General features: G+C 44.3%; 1 protein-coding gene across 1 annotated transcript in view; it reads left to right on the top strand.

The window, feature by feature from the left end:
- APCDD1L (APC down-regulated 1 like) overlaps positions 1–20,991 on the top strand; it is a 90,036-nt gene extending 69,045 nt beyond the window's left edge. Inside the window, exons 2-4 of the mRNA XM_082271939.1 lie at positions 13,928–14,102; positions 15,719–16,250; positions 19,593–20,991. Of these exons, the coding sequence (XP_082128065.1) occupies positions 13,928–14,102; positions 15,719–16,250; positions 19,593–20,351 (1,466 nt within the window). The 3' untranslated portion in view covers positions 20,352–20,991. The remainder of the gene's footprint in view (positions 1–13,927; positions 14,103–15,718; positions 16,251–19,592) is intronic.
- The last annotated feature ends 4,390 nt before the right edge of the window (positions 20,992–25,381 follow it).

Genomic DNA, 25,381 nt, shown 5'->3' with positions numbered 1-25,381 from the left:
AGTGTCCCACAAATTCAGGGCTATATCCCACAGCAGGGCCCAGTTCCAGCAAGTGCCAGCACTTAACTCCACCTGTCAGTGTGCACTGCGCAGTGCCTATCCAGCATAGACCCCAACCTCCCCCTCCTACCAGGTTGCCCATCTGTTCTACAGATTATAAGAGGAGGAGGAGGAGGGAGACTGGATCTGCTCAACCTCCTCCATATGTCCCCCTGTGTCTGCCCACAAATCCTGGCTTACAGCCAATCCTGTGGCTCTGAAGGGGTTGTGTGGGCAGGAAATTTGAAGCAGTGCACACAATATCACTGCCTGAGCCTCAGGAGAACAGCCAGCTTTGGGTGAGTGAAAGTGTGTGAATGAACTCACCCCTCTCTCTCTCTTTCTTCATTCTAATTACCATATCGATCCTTCCTATCTTCCATGTGCCATAGTGATCCTTCCTTCCTGCCTCCCCTGTGCCTTAGTGATCCTCCCTGCCTTCCATTTGCCATAGTGATCCTTTCTGTCTTCCATGTATCATAGTGATCCTTCCTTCCTGCCTTCCATGTGCCTTAGTGATTTTTCCTGCCTTCCATTTGCCATAGTGATCCTTTCTGTCTTCCATGTATCATAGTGATCCTTCCTGCCTTCCATGTGCCACAGTGATCTTTTCTTTCCTGCCTTCCATGTGCCATAGTGATCCTTCATTCCTGACTTCCATGTGCCATAGTGATTCTTCCTGCCTTCCATGTGCCATAGTGATCCTCCCTTCCTTCCATGTTCCATAGTGATCCTCCATTCCTTCCATGTACCATAGTGATCCTTCCTTCCTTCCATATACCATATTGATCCTTCCTTAGTTCCATGTACCATAGTGATCCTTCCTGCCTTTCATGTGCCATAGTGATCCTTTGTTTCTGACTTGCATAGCGTGCCGCAGGTCACTATCTCCCTGAAATGTCCCTCATTCTTAAGTTTAAAAGTTGGGAGGTATGGAGTAGGGTTGTGAAACAAGTGTTTTTTAATGTCAATACATTGTGGATCTGTAAATAGGACATGCATGGCACTAATGCGTTGTACTTTTAATACTTTGTAAATCAATTTGAATAATTTTAATAGCAGTGTATATTGTTATATGTAAATTGCTAGGGCACCTATAAAATCCTATTTCTAGTGTATTTTTTGGTATAAAGTTGCAGGGATGTTGGTGTCTTTCTGGCAGCATATATTTCTGTGAGTCTACAGATTATGAAATGTCATCTATGCCATTAAAATAAATGGGAATCTGCTGTCCTGTATGCTTCAAACGCCCATAAAATACAGGAAATTCCGCCCATCTACCAGAACCCTAAAACTCAAACTACACCTGCCATTTTAATGAGATTTTGAGTCCTGTAAGCAAAAATTGACAAGCGATTGCTGATCAGCTGATGCTTTCCTTTACATTTTTATGTTTTTGCTTTGTAGATACCTTATTGATGGCAATTACTTCTTTATGAGAACATTTGATTGCAATTATTTGCAGAGTTCAGCTGAATTGTAACATCTAGAAGATGCATACATTCTCATGTACTTCTATCCGGCTTTGTAGACTGCCATTGATCAAAGCCAGATGTATAGGTGAGGCGATAATTGTGACAGTGTCACATCTAGTTCAGCGGATGCCCATGTCATGTGACTCACATTCGGGTACACATGTTTCATCTCTTATGCAGAATCCCCTGGATTATACACATCTGTATTCATTAAACCTGTGAGGTAAGTGATGGGGCCTAGGTCCTGGTACTCATAGCGATAGTAAATTAGACTAGGCTGTCCCTCCCGCTGACCTCTCGCCTTCCCGTCTGCTGCAGAAACAAACCACGCGCACAATCTGCTTTCTATCCAGCCCGGACAAGGAAACGCCGTGAGTGGATTATCAACCCTGCAATGAATGGAGTCAGATGATAGCGGCAGGAATAAACGTAAAGGGAAGGTCCAGATTAGCTGCAGAGCCATGGTCTTATCTGAAAAATGGTTCCATGTGTTTCAGCTATTAAAGGGACATCGGACACTTTTTATGAGTAACAATCATGTTTTCCGTAAGGTTCTGTGCAAGCAAGCGTAAGACTCATGTCAAATGCAGAATTATTATTTGTTGTCTTGAGGTGCTTTTGGCTTGTATCTGAGTTGCTTATAATTAGCTTTTGAGTTACCAAACTGTTTTTTTCTTTTACATTAGCTTTATGGGGAAGAATAGAAGTTTAGATGCAAATAATTGCTCATGCAAGCAAACACTAAGCAGGACGTATGTAAAAGAAGAAGGCATAAGTTACTAACCTCAAACCGGATGGAGGCAGCCAGTTTTAAGACCATTGCCAGTCACTGACTGTCCATAGGCCTAAAGTAGGGGTCGCCAAATGTTTCAAATAAAAGGCCAGTTTACTGTCCTTCAGACTTTATGGGGGGGGGGGGGCGGATTCTCTCCAGTTGGGGAGGAAATGTACCGGCCCAGCATCAGTGAGAATAAACATGGACTCAAGGTTGGAGATCAGTAGGAGCGGGAGGAGGATCAGTAGGAGAGGGAGGACCGGCGCCCCATCGGCGGTGTTAGCGGGAGCAGCGGTGCCCCACCGGCGGTGTCAGCGGGAGGAACAGCGCTCCATCATAGGTGTCAGTGGGAGGAACAGTGCTGCATGGTTGGTGTCAGTGGGAGGAACAGTGCTCCATCGTTAGTGTCAGTGGGAGGAACAGTGCTCCATCGTTGGTGTCAGTGGGAGGAACAGTGCTCCATCGTTGGTGTCAGTGGGAGGAACAGTGCTGCATCGTTGGTGTCAGTGGGAGGAACAGTGCTCCATCGTTGGTGTTGGTAGGAGGAATATTGTCCCATCATTGGAGTCAGTGAGAGGAATAATACCCCATCATTAGTATCAATGGGAGGAATAGTGTTCCATCATTGGTATCAGTGGGATGAATAGTGCCCCATCATCAATATTAGTGGGATGAATAGTGCCCCATCATTAATATCAGTGGGATGAATAGTGCCCCATCATTGGTGTCAGTTGGAGGAATAGTGCCCCATTATTGGTGTCAGTTGGAGGGATAGTGTCCCGTCATTAGTGTCAGTTGGAGGAATAGTGCCCCATCATTATTGTGAGTGGCAGGAATTATGGCCTCCTGTTGGTGTGATTGGGAGGAATAGTGTCCCAAGGGCACGGATAAAGGCTTGCAAAAGGCCGCATCCAGCCCTCGGGTCGCAGTTTGGAAACTGGCCTAAAGCGTCAAACACTTCAGAACTAGAAAGAATCTTAACCTCATTAATTCAGACTTCCAGTTTCTAACTCTCATTTTACAGGGCAAGTTTGAATAAAATAGAATTTTCCGTGTACACCACGTTGTATTCCTTTGGCAGTTGTATGCCATTGGCAATGTTAGAACTATGAGATAAAAGAACCATGTTTAATAACCCGGATATACAATTGGCTGAGTTATAATAATTGTTATTTGCCATAATAACAGGGTTTTCCCAGCAATGACACCCAATGAGGACTGAAAATAATGAGTCAAGTGGTTTAAAATAATGATTGTGAATGGCATGAATTGAGTCTATTGTCTTCGTTGATAGTATTTTTCCCTCTAAATAAATAAAGGTTAAAACAGAACTAAGATCTTTTGTATGTTTTGGGTGTATTTGGGATAAATTTGAAATTCTGGACTAAAAGCTTTCTCATTTCCTCTGTGCCTGATGTCACCCATGGCATTGCTCTAGCCATTTTCTGGGGTGAATTCTCCAGGCATTCTAAGGAAGAATTCTCAAGGGTGGGGAGAGAAAGGTAGCACAGTGGTAGAGCCACCGCTTCCTGCCCTCTAGTGGACTTTCTATACAGTGGACTGGCAATACATTCCAGAGAGGGTAAACAGGGGTTTAGCTCATAGGAATGCACAGGACGTGAGTCGGAAATTATGAACTGTAAACCAGTAATACTTTCTTCGATTGCCCAGTACTACTAACATGCTCTAACATGCTTTAGGCTCTAGGGGCTGGGAGAGCGGGGTATTTAGGAGGGAGCACAAAGATGAATTCTAGATATGATAATTTTACATAGTTACATTAGTCCAACTTGGATTAATGTAACTGTGCATTGACCATAACTGGCCAATACTGCTGGAAGCAGAAAATAACTGTAGTAGGCACCACTATTACAGGGTTCTCGACTAGTTTCTAGGTCCCTTGCCAAACAACTGCACTGCTGCTTACTGAACCCATGACATTGCTCACTTGGCACAGGCACCATTCAAAGAACCTTTTGGATTTTCTCAATGAATGCAAAGCGCTCTCTGAATGGACAAGGTGGAGATCATGATGTCACTGCCCCACATTTCCACTTTATCCAATCAGAAAAATATCTGCATTCATTGAGAGAATGCAAAGCAATTTCTGAATGGCACCCATGCCAAACAGACCACTTTCTGTGTTTACAATACAGCCGGGGAGCCTCTCGACATGGGACTCGGAAGCTGGCGGAGATCACTGTAGTTATGGTGCCTACTACAGTAATCCCAGCTTCCAAAGGGTTCAACTAGGTATGGTATATGCATAGTTACATTGGTCTAAGCTGGATCAATGTAACTATGTAAAACTATACATAACTGGAATTCATCTTTAAGGATTTTGTCAGCAGTGTTATGATGTTTTTTAATACTAATGCATCCAGTCTCAACCAGGGTTTTATGGAACCTTTGGGTTCCTCCAGAGGTTGCTAGGGATTCCTTGAGCTGTGGCTGATTAAGGTCACATTTGATGGTGTCTGCATAGCTCTGGGTCCAACGTCACTCAGCAGAGCCATCAGCATTACACCAATGGTCTTTTCAGCTAGCATTCTGACAACCACTGCAAGGAGGGCATACCTTCAACTGACCACCAATGTAAGAGGCATTCTTCCCACTGACCTTCAAAGAATTAATTTCAGCAATGGTTCCTTGAGACCTGAAATTAAATTTAAGGGTTCCTCTAGGGTAAATCATTTGAGAAAGGCTAGTATAATGAGTAGGCAGGTGATCAGAAGAGACTACAGTAGGGCCTACAGTGGTAACAGAACATAACAACACATATTATGGCAGGCAGAACAATGCCCATATATACATTTTAAACATATATTTAGTCATTGGCCTTGAGTTCTGCCTTAATTTCAGAATAACAAGGAGACCAGGAGCCTCATTTCTGCAACCCTTATAACACGTGGCCAAGAAAGTTGACCGCAGCTGAGAATGCTGTGACCTAATACAATAATAACAAATTTAAGTGATTTTAATTTTTGGATTAGCTGCTAGAAAGACAAGGGTATCAAAATAACAGAAAACCACAGGACTGTTCCAGCCAAGCAGTTGTCTCCCAGCATGTCGAGCTCTGATCCGAGATTCAGGAGAACCTTTACAGCCAAATCTGAACTTGAAAAGCCAATAACTCAGATGAAAACAGAATATGTGAACAGTCAGGGTCTCCTATCATGTACTGTGCAACCAGACAAACAAGGAGTCAAAAAACCTTTTCATGTACATAGAGTGTCTACTGCCAATTTGTCTTTTTTTCATGCAGCCAGTTCTTGGTTCTATTAGCGATCTTTCATACTATACAACTCTGTTAACTTAAAGAAACTGGGATTCCTATTTTCTGGGTCTGTAATCAACTCTTTATAGAGTTTAAGCTCTACCTCCTGACACAGTCTCCTCCCTTTATGAGCAGATAGTATTGACACTCCCAGCCTCAGCCTGATTTTACATTGTAGCTGCTGGCAGAGAACATTAGGAATTTAATATAAATAAAGATTACAGATATTTTCAGAGAGCAAATCACAAATAATTATGGAAATGTATGGACTAAAATGAGGAGTTAAAGTGTTACTAAACCCACAATAGTAAAATCAGTCTGTATATGCAGTAAAGCATGCTGGTTATACTCACTATTGAACCTAAGGGGTTAATCCTCTGCATTGTGTAAAAAGGCTGTTTGATCCTGTCTTCTCTGATCCTCCCCTTCTTCCAGTCTCCAATCTATCTCCTGATAATACAGAACCAGGGGACTGGCTGCACATGCTCAGTTTGTTGTGTATTGCTAGAGATTTTTTTTTTCTTCTTGGGAGGGTGCATGTGATCAGCACAGGGCCAATCAGCACTGTCCAGACGGAGGGTCAGGGGTCCTGCATCCTCAAAGGAGAGTCAGTGCAGAATGGAACCTCCTCCAAGTTTTAAACAGACACTCATAGAAGGCACAAGACTGCTATATACTGCTGATGAAAAAGATATTTAGCAGTTTTTATTTACTAAAATAATTGCATTTTCATGTTTTGTACTGCGGGAGATCAGATATAGTGAATGCAGGTTCCTGGATTTAGTAACACTTTAGGATTGTGGAACAAATGCCAATATTTATTAAAAAATAAAAATTGGGAGAGGGGGGGGATACATTAAGTACAGCAATACCTTAACCTAATGTAGGCATATGTTTATATACAAAGCCAACTTTTGATGTAGACATTGCAGTAACTTTGCAAGTCTATGAACAAAAAGCACCACCTTTTATCATCAAAAAGCAGATTTTGCGCTGCAGTCCAGCGCCTTTGCCTAGGCTGAGAATATGTCATCAGTCTGCTGCAGACAGGAGGAAGCATTTTCTCAGTCTCCTCTTTTTACACTGAACAAACTACAGCATCGTAAATTTGTAGCAAGGCACAAGATGAAAGACTTCAGCAGGGGTTGATCTGTGTCAGACTCAGACATCTATTAGGACAGCCAAAAATGCACAAGTGCCAGGGTTTATATGGCTGTCTGATATCTCTGAGCCGTCATCTCAGTCCAGGAAGTATATGCTGATCCTAAATGATGCCTGAACAAAGATGGTGCTGCGTTACGAGAGAGAAAAGCAGATGAAGTTATTGTCAGGGGGAGCACTGTGATCTCTGTATGAGGTAATAAATGCAATGTTACAATAGCTCATTACTTACCATGCATACACATAGCATAAAATCATAAAAGTGAGGTTTGGTCCTGTACAACACTTGTAACTGTTGTGACAGGAAGTCAGGTAAATCTGTGGGTGTTGTCACAGACAGGAGATACATTTCCACCTGGTTTAGAAAATTCACCAATTACTATAGGGTGTCGGCTGCAGAGATAGCCAGAAAGGTGTAAGGACGTTGAAAAGGCTTCAGCTGTTCAGGATGAGGCAATTAAGGCCTCTATAAGTTATCCAGAGGATGATTACTGATTGCTGGCTCCTGAAGCGATGTGCGATGAGGAGAGCAGTCAGCTAAAGACTTCTCAAGGTGAGGTCATGGACATTTTCTATGTGAAGAGAAAATAAATGGACTATTGATTGTCTGCTGCATGATCAGCAGTGTCTGCCCAGCAGTAGGCTGGGACAGACTCCCTAGGTAGGTTCCTGTGTGTGAAGGTAGACGCCCACAGTGGCCAGGATTTATTTTATGTTTGTTTTGAATTATGGTGTTTTTGATGCTTGCACTTGTGTGAAAAAAATTGCAAGAATAAACCATAGACCATTGTTTTCAGCCACTCCTCGGTTATCTCTCTGTGTAACGAACCCCCCCAAGGGGGTCACCCACACCCGCTTCCGAGCTAATCCCTCACATAGTTCCAGTTATTTTGGTAAAGGGATGTCAGAGATTTTGGCATAACCCCATTGGCCTCCAATCATTTTGGCATCGGTTGCACTTGTAAACATGCAAGCTCAGATCACTTGAGCATGCATGTTAAATGAAGCAAGGAGAAAGTCTAGTATGTTTTCTATTCTGTCCAATCACTTACCCATAAGATCAATGTTAATACCCATCATCAGCAGTACTAGCGCCTACCGCTGTTTTTCACGCAATGTGCGGCAGACCTAAGAGGTGTACATGGAGTTGACATTTTCCTTCTATCGAAGAAGGGAGAAGGATCACCCAAGTTGCCAAAGGCAATATAAAGAGTTTTCCACAGTGGAAAGAGCCCATTATCACTCCCTAGGTTAGATCTAAACTGCCCCATCTTTGCCCAAGGGTTGTATCGAGTGTTGGAGAATCATTGGCATTGTGACATTTATGGTCACCCAATGCGTTCAACTTACTGTATGGCCAACTTCGGTTTGAAATGTTATGACTTAAGACAATAGAATTCACTCAGCTATACTTATCAAATGGTAAAATCAATTGAAGTAACTCAGTGTCTATTAGTGCATGGGAACATGTATTTCTGCGTGTGTTTATTGATGGCTTTTTATGGAAGTGAACTTGTGTTTTAGGTTTAATGGCCCTTTAAGTGGAGCTGTAAACCACTACATGACACGTCTTTATGGCTGCAGAGATCTGCCATTTGACAGCTCCTGTGATGTCATGTTCTGTACAATATGAGCCTGTTACCCTTGTCTGGAGGTTTGGAGACAGGATGGCACCCTGTTAAACCATGCGGAGACACCCTAATCCTTTCTGAATCTCCAGGAGCAAAATGCTGCCTTGTCACACGGGAGCAAGACTGTTCCAGAAAGACATGAATCATGAATCATTCAACCCACAATGACCTTCTGCATACTGTTCTATGAATACTATTTATCAGATGTGCATAGGGTCCATGATTTACAGGGACGGTCCTTGAATGTAAAGATTTGTCCCTTAAAATATCCTAAAAATATCAATGTTGTAACAAATGCATAAATATATATATATATATATATATATATATATATGCACACACACGCACTATATTACCAAAAATATTGGGACGCCTGCCTTTACAAGCACATGAACCTTGATGGCATCCCAGTCTTACTCCATAGGGTTCAATATTGAGTTGGCCCACCCTGTGCAGTTAAAATAGCTTCAACTCTTCTGGAAAGGCTGTTCACAAGGTTTAGGAGTGTCTATGGGAATGTTTGACCATTCTTCCTGAAGCACATTTGTGAGGTCAGGCACTGATATTGGACGAGAAGACCTGGCTCGCAGTGTCTGCTCTAATTCATCCCAAAGGTGTTCTCACGGGTTGAGGTCAGGACTCTGTGCAGGCCAGTCAAGTCCCTACACTCCAAACTCACTCATTCACGTCTTTATGGGCTTAGTTTTGTGCACTGGTGCGCAGTCATGTTGAAACAGGAAGGGGCCATCCTCAAACTGTTCCCACAAAGTTGGGAGCATGAAATTGTTCAAAATGTCTTGGTATGCTGACGCCTTAAGAGTTTCATTCACTGGAACTAAGGGGCCAAGCGCAACCCCTGAAAAACAATCCCACACTATAATCCCCCCTCCACCAAATGATTTGGACCAGTGCACAAAGCAAAGTCCATAATCACATGGATGAGCGAGTTTGGGGTGGAGGAACTTGAGCGGCCTGCACGGAGCTCCGACCTCAACCCGATAAAAACACCTCTGGAATGCTCACAGAGACATGAGCCAGGCCTTCTCGCCCAACATCATTGCCTGACCTCACAAATGTGCTTCTAGAAGAATGGTCAAACATTCCCATAGACACACTCCTAATCCTTGTTGACAGCCTTTCCAGAAGACTTGAAGCTGTTATAGCTGCAAAGCGTGGGCCAACTCAATATTAAACCCTACAGACTAAGACTGGGATGCCATTAAAGTTTATGTACGGGTAAAGTCAGACATCCCAATACTTTTGGTAATAGTAATACTGTGTGTGTCACACATTTAAGGAACCCACACAGATGTCTGTATAATCACCCCTGAAGTTGAACTGAAATGCGGGCTTGAAGTCGTGCAAGTTCAGCTGAATTGCCTCAGTGTAAACCTGGGCAGAATGGAAGAAAGCGATTCTGTGGACAGGTGTCTTTTATACACATAGCGAGCTGTCATTAGAAGCACCTTCTTAAATTGATAGGACAAATCTGTGTACCACATGTGCACATACTGTAGCCAGTCTCTGGGAGCCAGAATTATTGTTGGTTGGTAGGGGATCAAAAACGTATTTTACTCACTGAACTGCAACTCAAGCCCCGTACACACACGCAGATCGTCGTCATACAAATGTTCGTCTTTTCTCCCCGGGATGTCGGTGTCTGTTGAAAAGTGCAAAGACAGCACAAGGACAGCACAAGAATTTTGTCCGCAGACTTCAGCTGACTGCAGAAGTGATGTCATGTAATGGTTAACTTTCCCTGTGTTTTTTATTTTCTGAGCATGCCCAGTCTTGCAAATCTGCGGTCTGTCGGCTGATTTCTGTACTGACAGGCGAACAATTGTCCGTTCTGGTGTCCGCAGACAAAAATTTTCATGTTTGCAAGAAAGATTCTTGTCCGCAGATTGTGTGCAGACAGCTGTCGGAGGCACCATACTAACACGCGTACAATCGGCAGATCTTTCGTCCGCCGACGTTTGTATGACGACGATCTGCGTGTGTGTATGGGGCTTCAGTTTATAACAATTGTATCGTGTGTGTGTTTTTTTTGTTCTCTATCAATTAAAATACACATATGATAAAAATGATAGAACCCTTCATTTCTTTGTAAGTGGGCAAATTTACAAAATCAAATATTTTATTATACCTTTTTATATGTGACAACACTGAAGAAATGACACTTTGCTACAATGTAAAGTAGTGAGTGTACAGCTTGTATAACAGTGTACATTTACTGTCCCCTCAAAATAACTCAACACACAGCCATTAATGTCTAAACCACTGGTAACAAAGGTGAGTACACCCCTAAGTGAAAATGTCCAAATTGGACCCAATTAGCCATTTTCACTCCCCGGTGTCATGTGACTCATTAGTGTTACAAGGTCTCAGGTGTGAATAGGGAGCAGGTGTGTTAATTTTGGTGTTATCGCTCTCACTCTGGTCACTGGAAGTTCAACATGGCACCTCATGGCAAAAAATTGCTCTACATAATTGTTGCTCTACATAAGTATGGCCTAGGCTATAAGAAGATTGCCAGGACCCTGAAACTGAGCTGCAGCACGGTGGCCAAGACCATACAGCAGTTTAACAGGACAGGTTCCACTCAGAACAGGCCTCGCCATGGTCGACCAAAGAAATTGAGTGCCCGTGCTCAGCGTCATATCCAGAGGTTGTCTTTGGGAAATAGATGTACGAGTGCTGCGAACATTGCTGCAGAGGTTGAAGGGGTGGGGGTCAGCCTGTTAGTGCTCAGACCATACGCCGCACACTGCATCAAATTGGGCTGCATGGCTGTCGTTCCAGATGGAAGCCTCTTCTAAAGATGATGCACAAGAAAGCCAGCAAACAGTTTGCTGAAGACAAGCAGACTAATGCCCCATACACACGTGCAGATTATCTGCAGACTTTTGTCTGCAGACTTACCATTTCTATGTAGTGCAAGGGCCTGCCGGATTGCATACAAATTGAAAGTGTTTAGGTTTGACCTCATATTATATGGTTTTGGTAAGTCTGCAGACAAAAGTCTGCAGATAATCTGCACGTGTGTATGGGGCATAAGAACATAGATTTTTGGAACCATGTCGTGTGGTCTGATGAGACCAAGATAAATTTATTTGGTTCAGATGGTGTCAAGCGTGTGTGGCGGCAACCAGGTGAGGAGTACAAAGACAAGTGTGTCTTGTCTACAGTCAAGCATGGTGGTGGGAGTGTCATGGTCTGGGGCTGCATGAGTGCTGACACTGGGGAGCTACAGTTCATGGAGGGAACCATGAATGCCAACATGTACTGTGACATACTGAAGCAGAGCATGATCCCCTCCCTTCAGAGACTGGGCCGCAGGGCAGTATTCCAACATGATAACGACCCCAAACACATCTCCAAGACGACCACTGCCTTCCTAAAGAAGCTGAGGGTAAAGATGATGGACTGGCCAAGCATGTCTCCAGACCTAAACCCTATTGAGCATCTGTGGGGCATCCTCAAACGGAAGGTGGAAGAGCGCAAGGTCTCTACCATCCACCAGCTTCGTGATGTCGCCATGGAGGAGTGGAAGAGGACTCCAGTGGCAACCTGTGAAGCTCTGGTGAACTCCATGCCCAAGAGGGTTAAGGCAGTGAAAAATAATGGTGGCCACACAAAATATTGACACTTTGGGCTCAATTTGGATGTTTGCACTTAGGGGTGTACTCACTTTTGTTGCCAGCGGTTTAGACATTAATGGCTGTGTGTGGAGTTATTTTGAGGGGACAGAAAATTTACACTGTTATACAAGCTGTACACTCACTACTCTATATTGTAGCAAAGTGTCATTTCTTCAGTGTTGTCACATGAAAAGATAGAATAAAATATTTACAAAAATGTGAGGGGTGTACTCACTTTTGTGAAATACTGTATATATATATATATATATATATATATAGATAGATAGATATGGAAATATATCTATATATATATATATATATATACTGTATATACATGATATCGATCATGATATAATAGGGTATGCTGTGTGTGATATGGTATCATGTGAGCAATAGGCAGGGATATGGTGGATTTTTGGGGGATGTTAGCAAGTACAGTATGCAATGCATTTATATATTGTAAAGAATTATCGGTGATAAATCCATATGGCAGAACAATTAGGATGAAGCTTTAGGCCGGCCATATACAGTTCGAATCTCATCCGGTTCAGCAGGAACCAGCCTGCCGGATACTCTTGCGATTATCGCTAGCGACTGCTATAGCCACTAACGATAATCACTGTCTTCTCCCAGCGGGGACAGCTTCCCCCGTCCTCCCCCGCCAGGAGAAGACACTGTCTGTGTTGACGGAGGAATCGTGTAAATCTCTTTCCTGCAACCCGTAGTTGTAGCAAATAAATTTGCACCATGTATGGCCAGCATTAGCCAGAGACTAGGGACATATTTTACATTAGGCAGTTGTAGGCACAAAACTAAGGGGCTTTTAAATTTGTGGAAGAAAAATGTGGAAGAAGTTTAAAGGATATCTAAAAACCAAAACTTTTTTTTTTTTTAGTTTAGGACAGAACAGGGAAGAGTTAGCACCTCTGTTTTTATGCCCACTGTACCCCCGCTAGGAAGATTCGCCCTTTCTCTTTCTCTCAATGACCGTTGTCACTGGGATTGAAAATGAGGGAGGACCAAAAAGTTTGAGTTGTCACCGGAAACAGGAGAGGAGGAAAAAATCTTTGAGTGGGGGCACTTGCTCTGAAGGAGTTTACTTCACTCTGGAGAGATCTCCTCCTGTCTTCTATTGTATCCAGGGGAGGACTGGGAAGGGGGGCAGGGTGGCAATTGCCCCCCAGGCCGCCCTGATGCCGGGTAAAAAGGCCGAAATCAGCGCTGGATAAATGTAGAGGCCAGACACTGTATACAGCTGCCGGTCGCCGCTACACAATGTTATATTTACAGAGCTGCAGCGGAGTGATATGAGTGTGCAGAGTACGCTCCTGCACCCGATAGGAGCTTCCTAGGCCCTGCTTGGCGTGGTGTCATGTATTTTTGTTAAACCTCCTTTGTTGCTATGAACATTGAATTATGTTACTACATTGCATTGTTTGTCTGGCTTCATAACATCAATATCTGTTATAAAACCAGGTGGGCACGAATGGTGAGCAGATTGGATGGTTCAATGGGCCACTTAATTGAACTTGGCCCCCAGGCCTAAGGCTGCCAGCCCTCCCCTGATTGTATCTATGGGTAAGGAAGTGAAGGGGAATCTCTCCAATGGGACGCAGAAAGGAAAAAAAAGTTTGGGTTTCAGGTATACTCTGCTATTATATTGTCCTTATACTATAAAGGTAATAATGTATAGTTAGTTTGGTTATTTCCATTAATTATTGCCAGTCATCTATCTAGCCAGCAGATTCCCATCTGCCAGAGCCATGATTCTGCCTTTAATGTTTCTAGTGCAGCATGGGAGAATTCATTTTATAATCCGGGTTGCCCTGGGCAAGAACAGTTCTCTTTGTGATGCTGTTTATCATATGGTCCTTGGTACAATTTACATGGAATTGATATACAGTATGTTCTTTCTGTCCCTTTCACAGCTCTGGTCTATGGAGATAAGCTATGGGATGTTCCAGTTCCTCCTGAGCAGTTTCTTAGCTCTGGAAAGCTGAACCAAGAGCCTCAATGTCAATACCAACTGCGCCACCTACAGGATGGAGCCCGTATATCAGCTGTCTTGCCTCCTAACATAGAAGGTCACTGGATCTCCACAGGGTGAGAAAATGAATTGCCCCTTTTACTGTAAACTAATCAACAGGGATGTTTCTTCTATATCACAGCAGGAATAACTCAACAAATCAGTAAACAGCTTGCCACATAATGTACTGATCAAGGATAATCTGACACTTGATTTGCAGTGAATTGAGAATCACAGACTGCTTTAGATCTTCCTAGACCAGTGGACTCAAAAATGTGGACCGGGGGAAAGATGTGGCCCCTTCCTTGCTTTTATCCGGCCCTTGAGACATTATTCTCCCCCCACTGTCAACAACAATGAGGAATAGTTCCTGACACTGACACCAATGGGGAACTAGTCCTCCCACTGACACCAACAATGACACACTATTCCTCCCATTTATACCAATGATGGTGCACTACTTCTCTCATTGATACCAACAATGGGGCAATATTCCTCTCACTGACACTAACATTGGGGCACTATTCCTCCCACTGACACAAATGATGAGGCACTATTTATCCCACTGAAACCAAACATAGGGCACAATTCCTCCCACTGACACCAATGATGGGGCACTATTTATCCCACTGAAACCAACAATAGGGCACAATTCCTCCCACTGACACCAATGATGGGGCACTATTCCTCTCACTGAAACCAATGATAGGGCAATATTCCTCTCATTAATACTAACAATGGGGCACTATTCCTCTCACTGACACCAATGATGGGGCACTATTCCTCTCACTGAAACCAACGATAGGGCAATATTCCTCTCATTGAAACTAACAATGGGGCACTATTCCTGCCACTGACACCAATGATGGGACTCTATTCCTCCCACTGACACCAAAGATGGGACTCTATTCTTCCCATTGACACTAATGATGGGGCACTATTCCTCTCACTGACATTAATGATGGGGCACTATCTCCCTCCCACTGACACTAACAATGGGGCACTATTCCTACCCCTGATATCAATGATGGGGCACTATTCCTACCTGATACCAAGCATGAGGCATTGCGTAATCCCACTGACGCCAGGACATTTTCTTCTCCCACTGGCCACAGTCCTACCCCCATAAGGTTTGAAGGACAGTAAACTGGCCTTTTGTTTAGAAACCTTTGAGACCCCTGTCCTAGACAATGTCTTTCTAACCTTTTGGGAATAGTTTGGTGAAGGTCCTTTTCTGTTCCAGCATAGCTGTGCCCCTGTGCTAAAAGCCATCTCTATTAAGGCATGGTTTGATGGGTTTGTTGTGCAGGAACCTGAGTGGTCTGCACAGAGCCCTGACTTCCACCCTATTATGAGCCAGGTCTTCTCCTCCATGTCTGACCTCAGAAATGCTATTTTGGTTACATGGTACAAATTCCCACAGATACCCTCCAAAATTTTGTGAAAAGCACTACCAGAAGAACAGAGGCTGTTTGAGCCACAAAGGAGAGAGGGATAGGTAAGGGCATTTCTATACACATGCCCATGGTTTTGGAATGGGATGTCCAAAAAGCTCATATAGGTGTGATGGTCAAGTGTACTGAATCCCTTGGCAATAAAGTATATATAAAATGCAAATTCCTAGAAAAAAAACAAGACAGTATAAGTTATACATGAAGTTATTGCTGTTTTTTTTTCCATTTACTGATTACAGATGCGAAGTGCGACCAGGCCCAGAATTCCTTACAAGATCCTACACCTTCTATCCTAGTCGTTTGTTCAAGGCTCTCCAGTTCTACTATACAGACCCCCATTGTCATCACCCTTCCTACTCTCTGGTGATCAAGGGAAAACTGCGTCTACGCCAAGCATCCTGGATTACGAGGGGGGCTACCGAGGCTGAATATCACTTGCAGAAAGTGGGGATTGTATTTTACAGCCAGGAAGCCATGAGTGACATCAGGGCCCAGATGAACAGGACTTGCTCTGGCTTTTTATCCACCGGGCGAACATGGGCACCAGGGAGGGTATATGAGCTTCTCAGCGCTAAAGGGGGCAGAGACTGCACTGCTGCCATCGCCTTCTCCATGCATGAGTTAAGTCTAGTGAGATTGGAGAAGCAATACAACGGACAACAGGGGGGAGGACTGGTGGAGAAGCTGTTTCTGGGAGACACTCATACAGATCGATCAGAAAGGGCACACTACCGGCCAAACGGATACCAGCAGGCACTACAGAGCGCTTTGGTAAGTCAACAACAGTGGGCTTCTTTATTTGTAAATGTATTTTAAGAAATGTTAAGGCCAAGGATAAGGGGGTACCACCAGTCCTAATGCACGGGGGCCTAGGTAGCTGTATGAATCGGATGTGGGTAGGAAGGTTGATTGGCACAGCGGGGGGGGGGGGTATTACTGGAACCAATCCCCTGTATGGCTCTCTCTGCAGCAACTGAAAGCCACCTTCTTCTCCTCTCACTGCTGCTGCAGAGAGAGCCATACAAAGGCTCGATTCCAGTAACTGACCCCCCCCCCCCACACCACACCCATTACCCTCCCTGTGCACCATACTTTCACCCCTGCTGCCCACCCTCGCAGTTCTGCCAGCTTTCCTCCCCTTCTTCCCACCAGCAGCTGCAAGCACATAATAGGATCCTTCAGGATGGAGAGTGAGGGAAGTGTCCGGTAAAAATATGACCTTCCTTTCCGGAATGATCGGTATTGATCACTTACTGTATTCACTCATAACTGAAGCATAGTAAACTGTGTTTTCTATTTTCTTTGGGGGGGGGATCTGTCAGGCTGGCTGTATGGGGCCCTGTGGTTTCTAACAGCAGCCCTGGTTATAGCAAAGCAGGAAGAAAAACATTTTGGATTAGGAGACAATTTGCCAACCCCAGTGGGGGGGGGGGGGGGGGGGTTATAAAACTGGTGCAGATCTGTTTTATTTCTGTATAGTTCATACTACATATCTTTGTTTTATTTTGAGGTCTATTTAAGTTTAGGTTAAGGCTCAATTTTATAAAGTAAATCATTGAAAAAGATGCATTTTTTTGTAAAGTGCAGGAATATTTAGAACTGCTAATGCCCCCCCCCCCCCCCCATCTTTGAATAAAGCTCTCACTTATTGTATAATGCATGGGCATGAAATGATTTAAAAGGCCGGCAACTGGTTCACCCAATAATCACTGCCACATCCCTAATACAGTACTAATTTGTGAAAGGTGTGGAATGACTGTATCAACCATCCGGGGTTGTGGCCCCTGTGAGGAGCCTACGGTCATAAAACCACCAAGAAATGGGACTTTGAAGGCAGTGATTAGTCTGGCAGAAAACAGATATTCGAGACTAATACAGTTAAAAAGATACAAATTGTATTACATATTACATATCAAATTGATCAAACATTGGGTCATGGATGCAGAAAAGCATCAGCTAAAAAAAATAGTGTACATAAAGCTACAAGGTGAACCAACCCAGGTCATGTGAGACATGGGATATCATGTCCTCAGCACGTGGCAGATACTGGACCGGACTAGGGTCAGCAGCAGACCGTATACACCATAAGGGACAAAAATGGATAGGAGGTCTCAACCTCAAGAAAGTTGTTGAAATCAGTAGGTCCAACGTCCTGCAGCGTCAGGTAGTCGTGTCCTGAGGACACGACTACCTGACGCTGCAGGACGTTGGACCTACGATATCCGATGTCTCACATGACCTGGGATGGTTCACCTTGTAGCTGCGTGTGTGTGCTAAGACCCCTGTCGCTGTCTATGAATATTTGTCTTAATATTTGAATCATTGAGCCATTTAAGAGGTCACTATTATCTTTGGTCCCCGATGAAGCCCACTACATTGGCAAAACATGTCGGACCCTGGTGACCCTATTACTGTATCTCTCGGTTCTGATTATTACTATGTGTAATTTATGTACACTATTTTTTTTAGCTGATGCTTTTCTGCATCCATGACCCAATGTTTGATCAATTTGATATGTAATAAAATTTTTATCTTTTTAACTGTATTAGTCTCGAATATCTGTTTTCTGCCAGACTAATCACTGCCTTCAAAGTCCCATTCCTTGGTGGTTTTATGACCGTAGGCTCCTCACAGGGGCCACAAACCTGGATGGTTGATACAGTCATTCCACACCTTTCACAAATTAGTATTGTATAATGCATGTCTTTTGATTATCACGGCATCAATGTATGTTGTACATATCAACCAATTAAAAGCTGTAATTTTTTTATGCAGAGATTAATCTAAAAGGAAGGTCATGAACTGGTCAATGTAGTTTAAACATTTCAATACTTTATTCGGCCACAGCCCCGGCTCACCCTGTTTAGGAGATTTCACCTCACTTCCTGTCCTTTAGACAGCAAGAAGAAAATTGGGGAGAGCAGTATTACAAACAGTAATAATAACCTGACAGAGGTTGTAACTCTTCCCAATTTGTTTTATTGCTGTGTCCCCTGAAGTGATTTCACACTACTTCCTGTTTTGGCTGCTATAAGGGCTGCACATTATTACAACTTTCCTTAAGGCCAGATCAGCACAAACTGCCCAACATTTCTTACTAATGCCTGTTTCACATGGGATTCCACTTGTATAAGAACATTGTGAATTGCAAGCTCTTACGAGGCATTTGCAGAGCATTCAACAAGCAATATTTTAAAGTACCATTCTGCTCCAGTTTCTAAATTTTAAACACAGATCCTAATGGGAGTGCTGATTGCCACTTTAAACAAGCAGCTAGCAGGCTGCAGCACTATTTGAAGCTTGTTTTAAGCTTGCTGAAGCCTGCTAGCAGCTTGTTTAAAAAGGCAATTAGGATTTGTGTATGTTTCCTTAGCTAGTGAAAGCTATGCATAAAGGCCCGTACACACGTACCGATCGTCGGCATACAAACGTCGGTGGACGAAGGATCTGCCGATTGTACGCGTGTTAGTATGGTGCCTCCGACAGATGTCTGCGCACAATCCGCGGACAAAAGTCTTTCGTGCAAACATGAAAATATTTGTATGCCGACACCAGAACGGACGATTGTTCGCCTGTCAGTACACAATTCGGCCGACAGACCGCAGATTTGCAAGACTGGGCATGCTCAGAAAATAGAAAACACAGGGAAAGTTAACCATTACATGACATCACTTCTGCAGTCGGCGGACAAAATTCTTGTGCTGTCCTTGTGCTGTCTTTGCACTTTTCAGCAGACACCAACATCCCGGGGAGAAAAGAGGAACATTTGTAAGCCGACCATCGGTACGTGTGTACGGGGCTTAAGCTTGCCAACCGTTTCATAAAAGGCTGCTGTTCACATTGCTCTTATAGAAGCTGAAGTTTACATGAAACAGGCCTAATGCCCTGTACACACTATCAGATTATCTGAAGACTTTTGTCTTCAGATTTACCTTTTCTATGTAGTGCAAGGGCCTGCCGGATTGCATACAAATTGAAAGTGTTTAGGTTTGACCTCATATTATATGGTTTTGGTAAGTCTGCAGACAAAAGTCTTCAGATAATCTGATAGTGTGTACAGGGCATAAGGCTTAAATTGATTTCTCTTTACTTACACTTGTGTTCTATTTGCAGCACCACGTTCACCCATGCCACGTCTGTGGGATAATATACAACGCCAATGAGCACCAACCACCTGTCTTGCCTCACACTCCACAGCCTTCAACCCACCTCCGAGGTGAATGGGTCAGCAGCCAATGTGAAGTGCGTCCAAATGTACTCTTCCTCACTCGTTACTTGACGTTCCATGCAGATAACCGCTCTTGGGAAGGATTCTACTACCATTACGCCGACCCTCTCTGCAAGCAGCCGACTTTCACCCTCCGTGCAGCTGGCTACTACACCAGAGGCATCCACTCTGAGCGTGTGAAGGGTGGCACAGAGTTGGTGTTTACAGTAAACCAAGTATGGGTTAAACCACTAAACCAGGTCATCTTACAGATGCTGAACACTTCTCGGCCTAGGGGCTGTGGTATTGATGGTTTATGGGCCATAGGGGAGGAGCAAGATATTTCAGTCACTGGAGGTTGTACCACCCTGGGCATCAGCCTCCCCCACACTGAATACGAGTTATTTAAAATCGAGCAGGACAGCCATAGCCGTCTCCTTCTTTACATGGGTGAAAGGCCTACAGACGGGTCCAGTCCATCGACTCCCCAAAAAAGGCCAACGTCATACCAGCCTCCACTCATCCAGTGTTCTGGTGAGCTCACAGAGCCCTTGAAGCAAAGGTTATTTACAGACAATGCATCAAGCCTTGCAGCTTTGCCTAGGCCTCATCCTTGGGCCTTGCTCTCAATGTTTATTGTATTACATATTTTAAGACAGAACTGATTCATTGCATCTATTTGGTCAGGAGTAGTTCTCTGACATACTGGGACACCCTCATCTTCCTCTAAGAAAGATAAAAATATGTTGAGGTTTTAGCTTTCCTTTGTATTGTTTCAAGATAATGTACATAGTATTTTATCTAGCTAATGCACTTGCTGAAAAAGATACATATTTTTTGTAAAAAGTCCAGGTGCTGAGGTTTTCCTATGCCAAAGCCAGATGGTGCTTCAGCGACCGAACAGAAATGGCTTTCAACACGCTCTTGAAGAGGACCTGTAACCTTCATGGGGAAGCCTTCATTTGTGTGGACTGAACCCATGTGGAGTCCGCTGTCTGATTGACATTATAGCCAACAAATTGGCTGCATTCTTATGGATACAGCCATGGTGCCAAATGGCTGCTGTCACCCTTTGACTATACAGGTGCTCTTTAGACCAGTACTGTGCTGCTTCTGGAAGGAATGACTGGTCTGGCTCATTGGGATTTCGCCAATATGTGGACAGTGCACAGCACTCACAAAATGGACCTGTGTTTGGTTTAAAAAGGAGATTGTGTAACTTTCCATAAAATAGAAAGTTGTTTTTTTTTTTTTTTTACTTGTGATGTAAAATATTTATTCTTGTGAAAGCTTCTTATAAAACTTATCTCAAACTTCTCTCATCTTCCCTCTTGCTTATATAGGTGCTTCACATACCTCTGCCCCTTGACTTATGTAAAAACTAAATAAGAATGTTTTGGCCTTGCAAAGTTTTCTTCTAATGGATTACTCAATCTTTAGATAAATGTGCCCTCCCCATATATCATCTTTTACTTACCTAAGATCAGGTAGGGACCCCCTCCACCACCTGTGGCCAAATGTTGTCTGTAGTCCCAGTCACTTGAGGACAGCGAGGCCATCTTTCACTAGCTAAAGAGGTTGGTTACCAGCTGATCCAAGGTAAGTAGAAGGGGGAAGCTGAGATTTAGAGGGTAAGGGATGCTGTTGGGGCAAACCTTTGTAAAGGTGCAATTTTCAACATCAATCCTGTCCCTCCAAATGTAAACTTTACTGTACACAGCACTAATTTCTAAACATATGCACCAGTCCCCAAGTGATGTGCCACTTAACACTGGTCCTTACAACTTTTATGGGGACCTGCAGTGTGCAGACCTGGTCTGGCAGATTGACTGAACCCTATAGTGTGGTATACAGAAGGCAATGGACCCACACACTTCCACTGCAGAGATGTGTTAGACCACCATGGTTTGCTGCCCTGTTAGGACTGGGGAAGCCCTGATACAAATGTACTAGAAAACAAAGAGGATGCATCAGCCTAGTGCATTAATGTTGTAAACCATGTAATTATAAAAAGAAAATTATTATACTCAAACACGTGTATGTAAGCTCATCTATAAATCCTAAAACCAGACAAATCAGATCGGCTGCACATACTCTCTTTCATGGGAAAGCAAAAACGAGAAAAAAGGATGGCGCTCTGGCGTGCATAGATAAAGTAAAATCACCCCAAATGAAGCTCACATGTGCAGTCTATAAAGATGTATTGAGTAAATCCAGGGTAAATTAAAACAAACAGCATACTTCCTACTACCGGACCTTGAAGCCTCTGTATCTCCTAGCTGTGATGTAAAGGATCCCTGATGGAAGTCATGGGAACATGGTACCTTTAGTCCCGGTGAGGAAATGGTCCTCGATTGTGAAGGCTCGCACGGTCCAGTATGCGGCCACTTCCTAGGACCGGAGCCAATGCGCTGTACTCACGCTGTGTACAAGTGTAACAAGAAGCTGGATGGAGTGAGGGAAGTGATGCGCTCGCTTCTCTGGAGCCTCCCTTTGCCACAACTACATGTTTCGCTACGATGTAGCTTTGTCAAGTTCTCTTTCATGGGAAGATGCCCCTAAGATCTATTCTAGCTGATGCATTTCAAGGAGAGTCCTCTCTGATGAAGAGGGGATTCCCCTTGTAACATGTCAACAAGAATAGATCAGAGCAGTGTCTTTCAATTTAAGAGATTATGTGCAGCGAATTTGATGTCTCTGGTGTAGGGATTTATTGGTGAGCTTACATACAGTACATGTGTTTGGGAGTATAACATTTGTCTTCATTTTATTAACTCCTTGACCCCCACAAGATTTTACCCCCTTCCAGACCAGGGCATTTTTTGCTATGCGGTACTGCGTTAGGGTAATTGGGCAGTCATGCAACACTATGCAAATGAAATTTGTCATTTTTCTCAACACATATTGAGCTTCACTTCATGGTATTTGGTATTTTTTGCTATATATAAAAAAAAAAAAGACAATTTTGGGGGAAAAAAAAAGAAAAACTGGATTTTTGTTACTCACTGTAAAATCCCTTTCTTCGAATTCATTGACAGACACATCTTTTTCTGTATTCTTGACCATTGGGATGTCCCAGAGCAGTGCCTCAACAGGTGGGGAAACCAAAAACAATTGGAGAAATAAGGGAAACATGCCAACCACCTAAACAACCCCTAAAGGGGGCCACAAAGAAGCGTAAAGAGCCTTCTGAAAAACTTTGCGCCCAAAAACACCTGAAGATTCAACACATCAACAGGGAAAATTTAATAAGAGAACGCACAGACGAGGAGCTGCCTTGCAACCCTGAGACACAGATGCCCGAAAGCACCAGAGGCACTAGTGCCCTCGTGGAGCGTGCCCTAATGGACAAGGGAGGAACCCGCCCTTAAGAGTGATTGACCAACAGAGAAAAAACATGGCTAGAAAGGTCCAGGCCTTCCCCGGAGCCCAACGGGAACATAAAAGACACCTAACCAACCAGCAGGAGGTCGCAGTGGACAAGGGCACATGAACCACACAGACCACATCCAAAAGCGTGCAAAACAAGCTCCTTAGGATGCCAGACATCGCCACAATGAAGCAGGAAAATAGCCTCAGGTAAGTGAGAGATTGACAACACCGGCCAGGCAGGAGAGACACAAAAAAGGAATGACCCTATCCCTGTGAAAAGACAAACAGGGAGATGAACAAGCCAACTCAGATGCGCCCGCAGAAGCAAAAATACTCAAAAGGGCAACGCTCTGAGAAAGTGAAGCAGAGTAATATCCTCCATACTCTCCAAGGGAAGGCTTCTAGAGAACCAAAACCCCAAATTGAAACACAATAAAGGTCACAGATAGAACATGGGGAATGTCAACGACGACGAACCCCTACATAATCAATCAACCAGGGAAGTCCAGGGGAGGCGACCTTTTTGAAGAGTCAACCGCCAGGGAATATCTAAGACCAGTCGTACCATGTCAGCATACTACAGACCAGTCTGGGGCCATCCGAAGGACCAGAACCCCTACAGTTGCCATCCCATGAACCCTACAGCAGACAAGGGAACATAGCACATCCAATGCATCCACCCAGGGTAGCAGTAGTCGCCCCCAATTGTTACATCTCCTTGTAAGGCAGGGAATCAGGACAACCCCTCCAGGGATTCTCCACTGTAGGCAAATCTGCCAAAAAACAAAATCGTCTCAGTACAGAACTCACTTCCCATATCAATTCTCATTGCCCGATTTATGCACGACGGAGAAGGCCAGAAACATGCTGCGCCCCCCACCACAAAAGAAGGACAATGTACGTGTTGCCCTGGCTGAAGACCTAGGCCTCAGTAACGTCTGATCAGACCCAGAGAGGAAGCTCACGGAGAAGGGTAAGAAAAAAAAAACAGCACGGGTCAACCTTAACTCTCGCGCCCGAAGACCGCGAAGAGCAGGCGAACCAAGAGCTCTTCCTCCAGCTGGATAGGTTGGCATTCTGTAATATAAATTACCATCCACAGAAAGGGAAGAGAGTGTGCTCTGGTTAGCCGAACAGCGGACCAGAACCATCATAAGAGGAAAGCTCTCATTGATTGTCTATAAGAAATGCAGGGTCACCCTGTATGGACCACAACTCCCTCCACAGAATCCTCACATGGAACTGCCCACACAAGGCCATCCAGAAAGGTGGGTACCATAGGGACCAGAGTCCACAAACAAGACAGCTGGGAGGATACCCACAGGACGAAAGTAATCGTACCGGAATCTAAAAAAATTTGACCTTAAGAAAACACGCTGGCATGCAGTCAAGAATCAGGTCCATAGACTCCAGTTCCCCGGTCACAATGGTCCTCAGGATGTTCCGTAATTAGCCAAAGCCCTGCAGGGAGCCTTAGGTCCCCTAAGCTAACCGTCAGCGTGACCTAGAAGAGCACTCGCCCAAGAAACTAGGCAAAGCAATCCCAGCTGCTTCAGCAACACCAGGGCTGGAGCCAACACCTCAGAAAAAAACAGGGTGCAACAAAGCAGGTAAAATGCCACAATTGATGGAATGTGTCCCCAACTGCAGATGGCAGGAAACACACATGTCCCTCGCCCATAGGAACATGCAAGTAAGAATCCTGGACGTCTACGGTTGCGAGGAAAAAAAAACCCCAAGAAGACATGAATGGATTCCAGCTTGACCCAGCTTGGCCTCTTGGTCCCTAAGGCAGGACCAAACAGAAAGGGGGAACCCCCAGAACTTATGCCAGCTCAGACACAGGGACAAATACCCCCTGTGGCAGATTCAGCACCAGGAAAAATGGAAATTGGGGGAAAGGAACTACTCAAGCGGATAGGAAGGAAACGCTATACCGCAGCCAGACACAAGCCATAAGTAGACTCGCATGTTGGGAATAAGGGGGGTTCCACGGTCCGAAAAACCAGCAAGGCAAACCCCTACCCAGAGAGTGGGTGGAACCACCAAAATGCTGAATAGGACTTATCCATGAGCATCGCAGACACGTTGGTCCAGGAGTGCTTACCCCCCTCTGAAGAGGGGGCCTTGAAGAGCTGGAACTGTTCAGGCAGCAAGCAGATGCGGCTATCTATGGCCTGACAGACACAGTTCATGGCCCATACTGTGGATCTTAAGACCAACAACGGTGACATAACACCTAGCAAACCAAGGCAGGGCCAATCTACATGCCAAGGCATAGCCGTGGACTTGAAGGGAGACCCACCGCACGCGGTTGCTGGAT

The sequence above is a fragment of the Pelophylax lessonae genome (genome assembly GCF_965119305.1).
Source record: "Pelophylax lessonae genome assembly, chromosome: 11".
Classification (NCBI taxonomy): Eukaryota; Metazoa; Chordata; class Amphibia; order Anura; family Ranidae; genus Pelophylax; species Pelophylax lessonae.
Note: the sequence above shows the minus strand (reverse complement) of the source record. Positions and strands in the feature narration are given on the sequence as shown.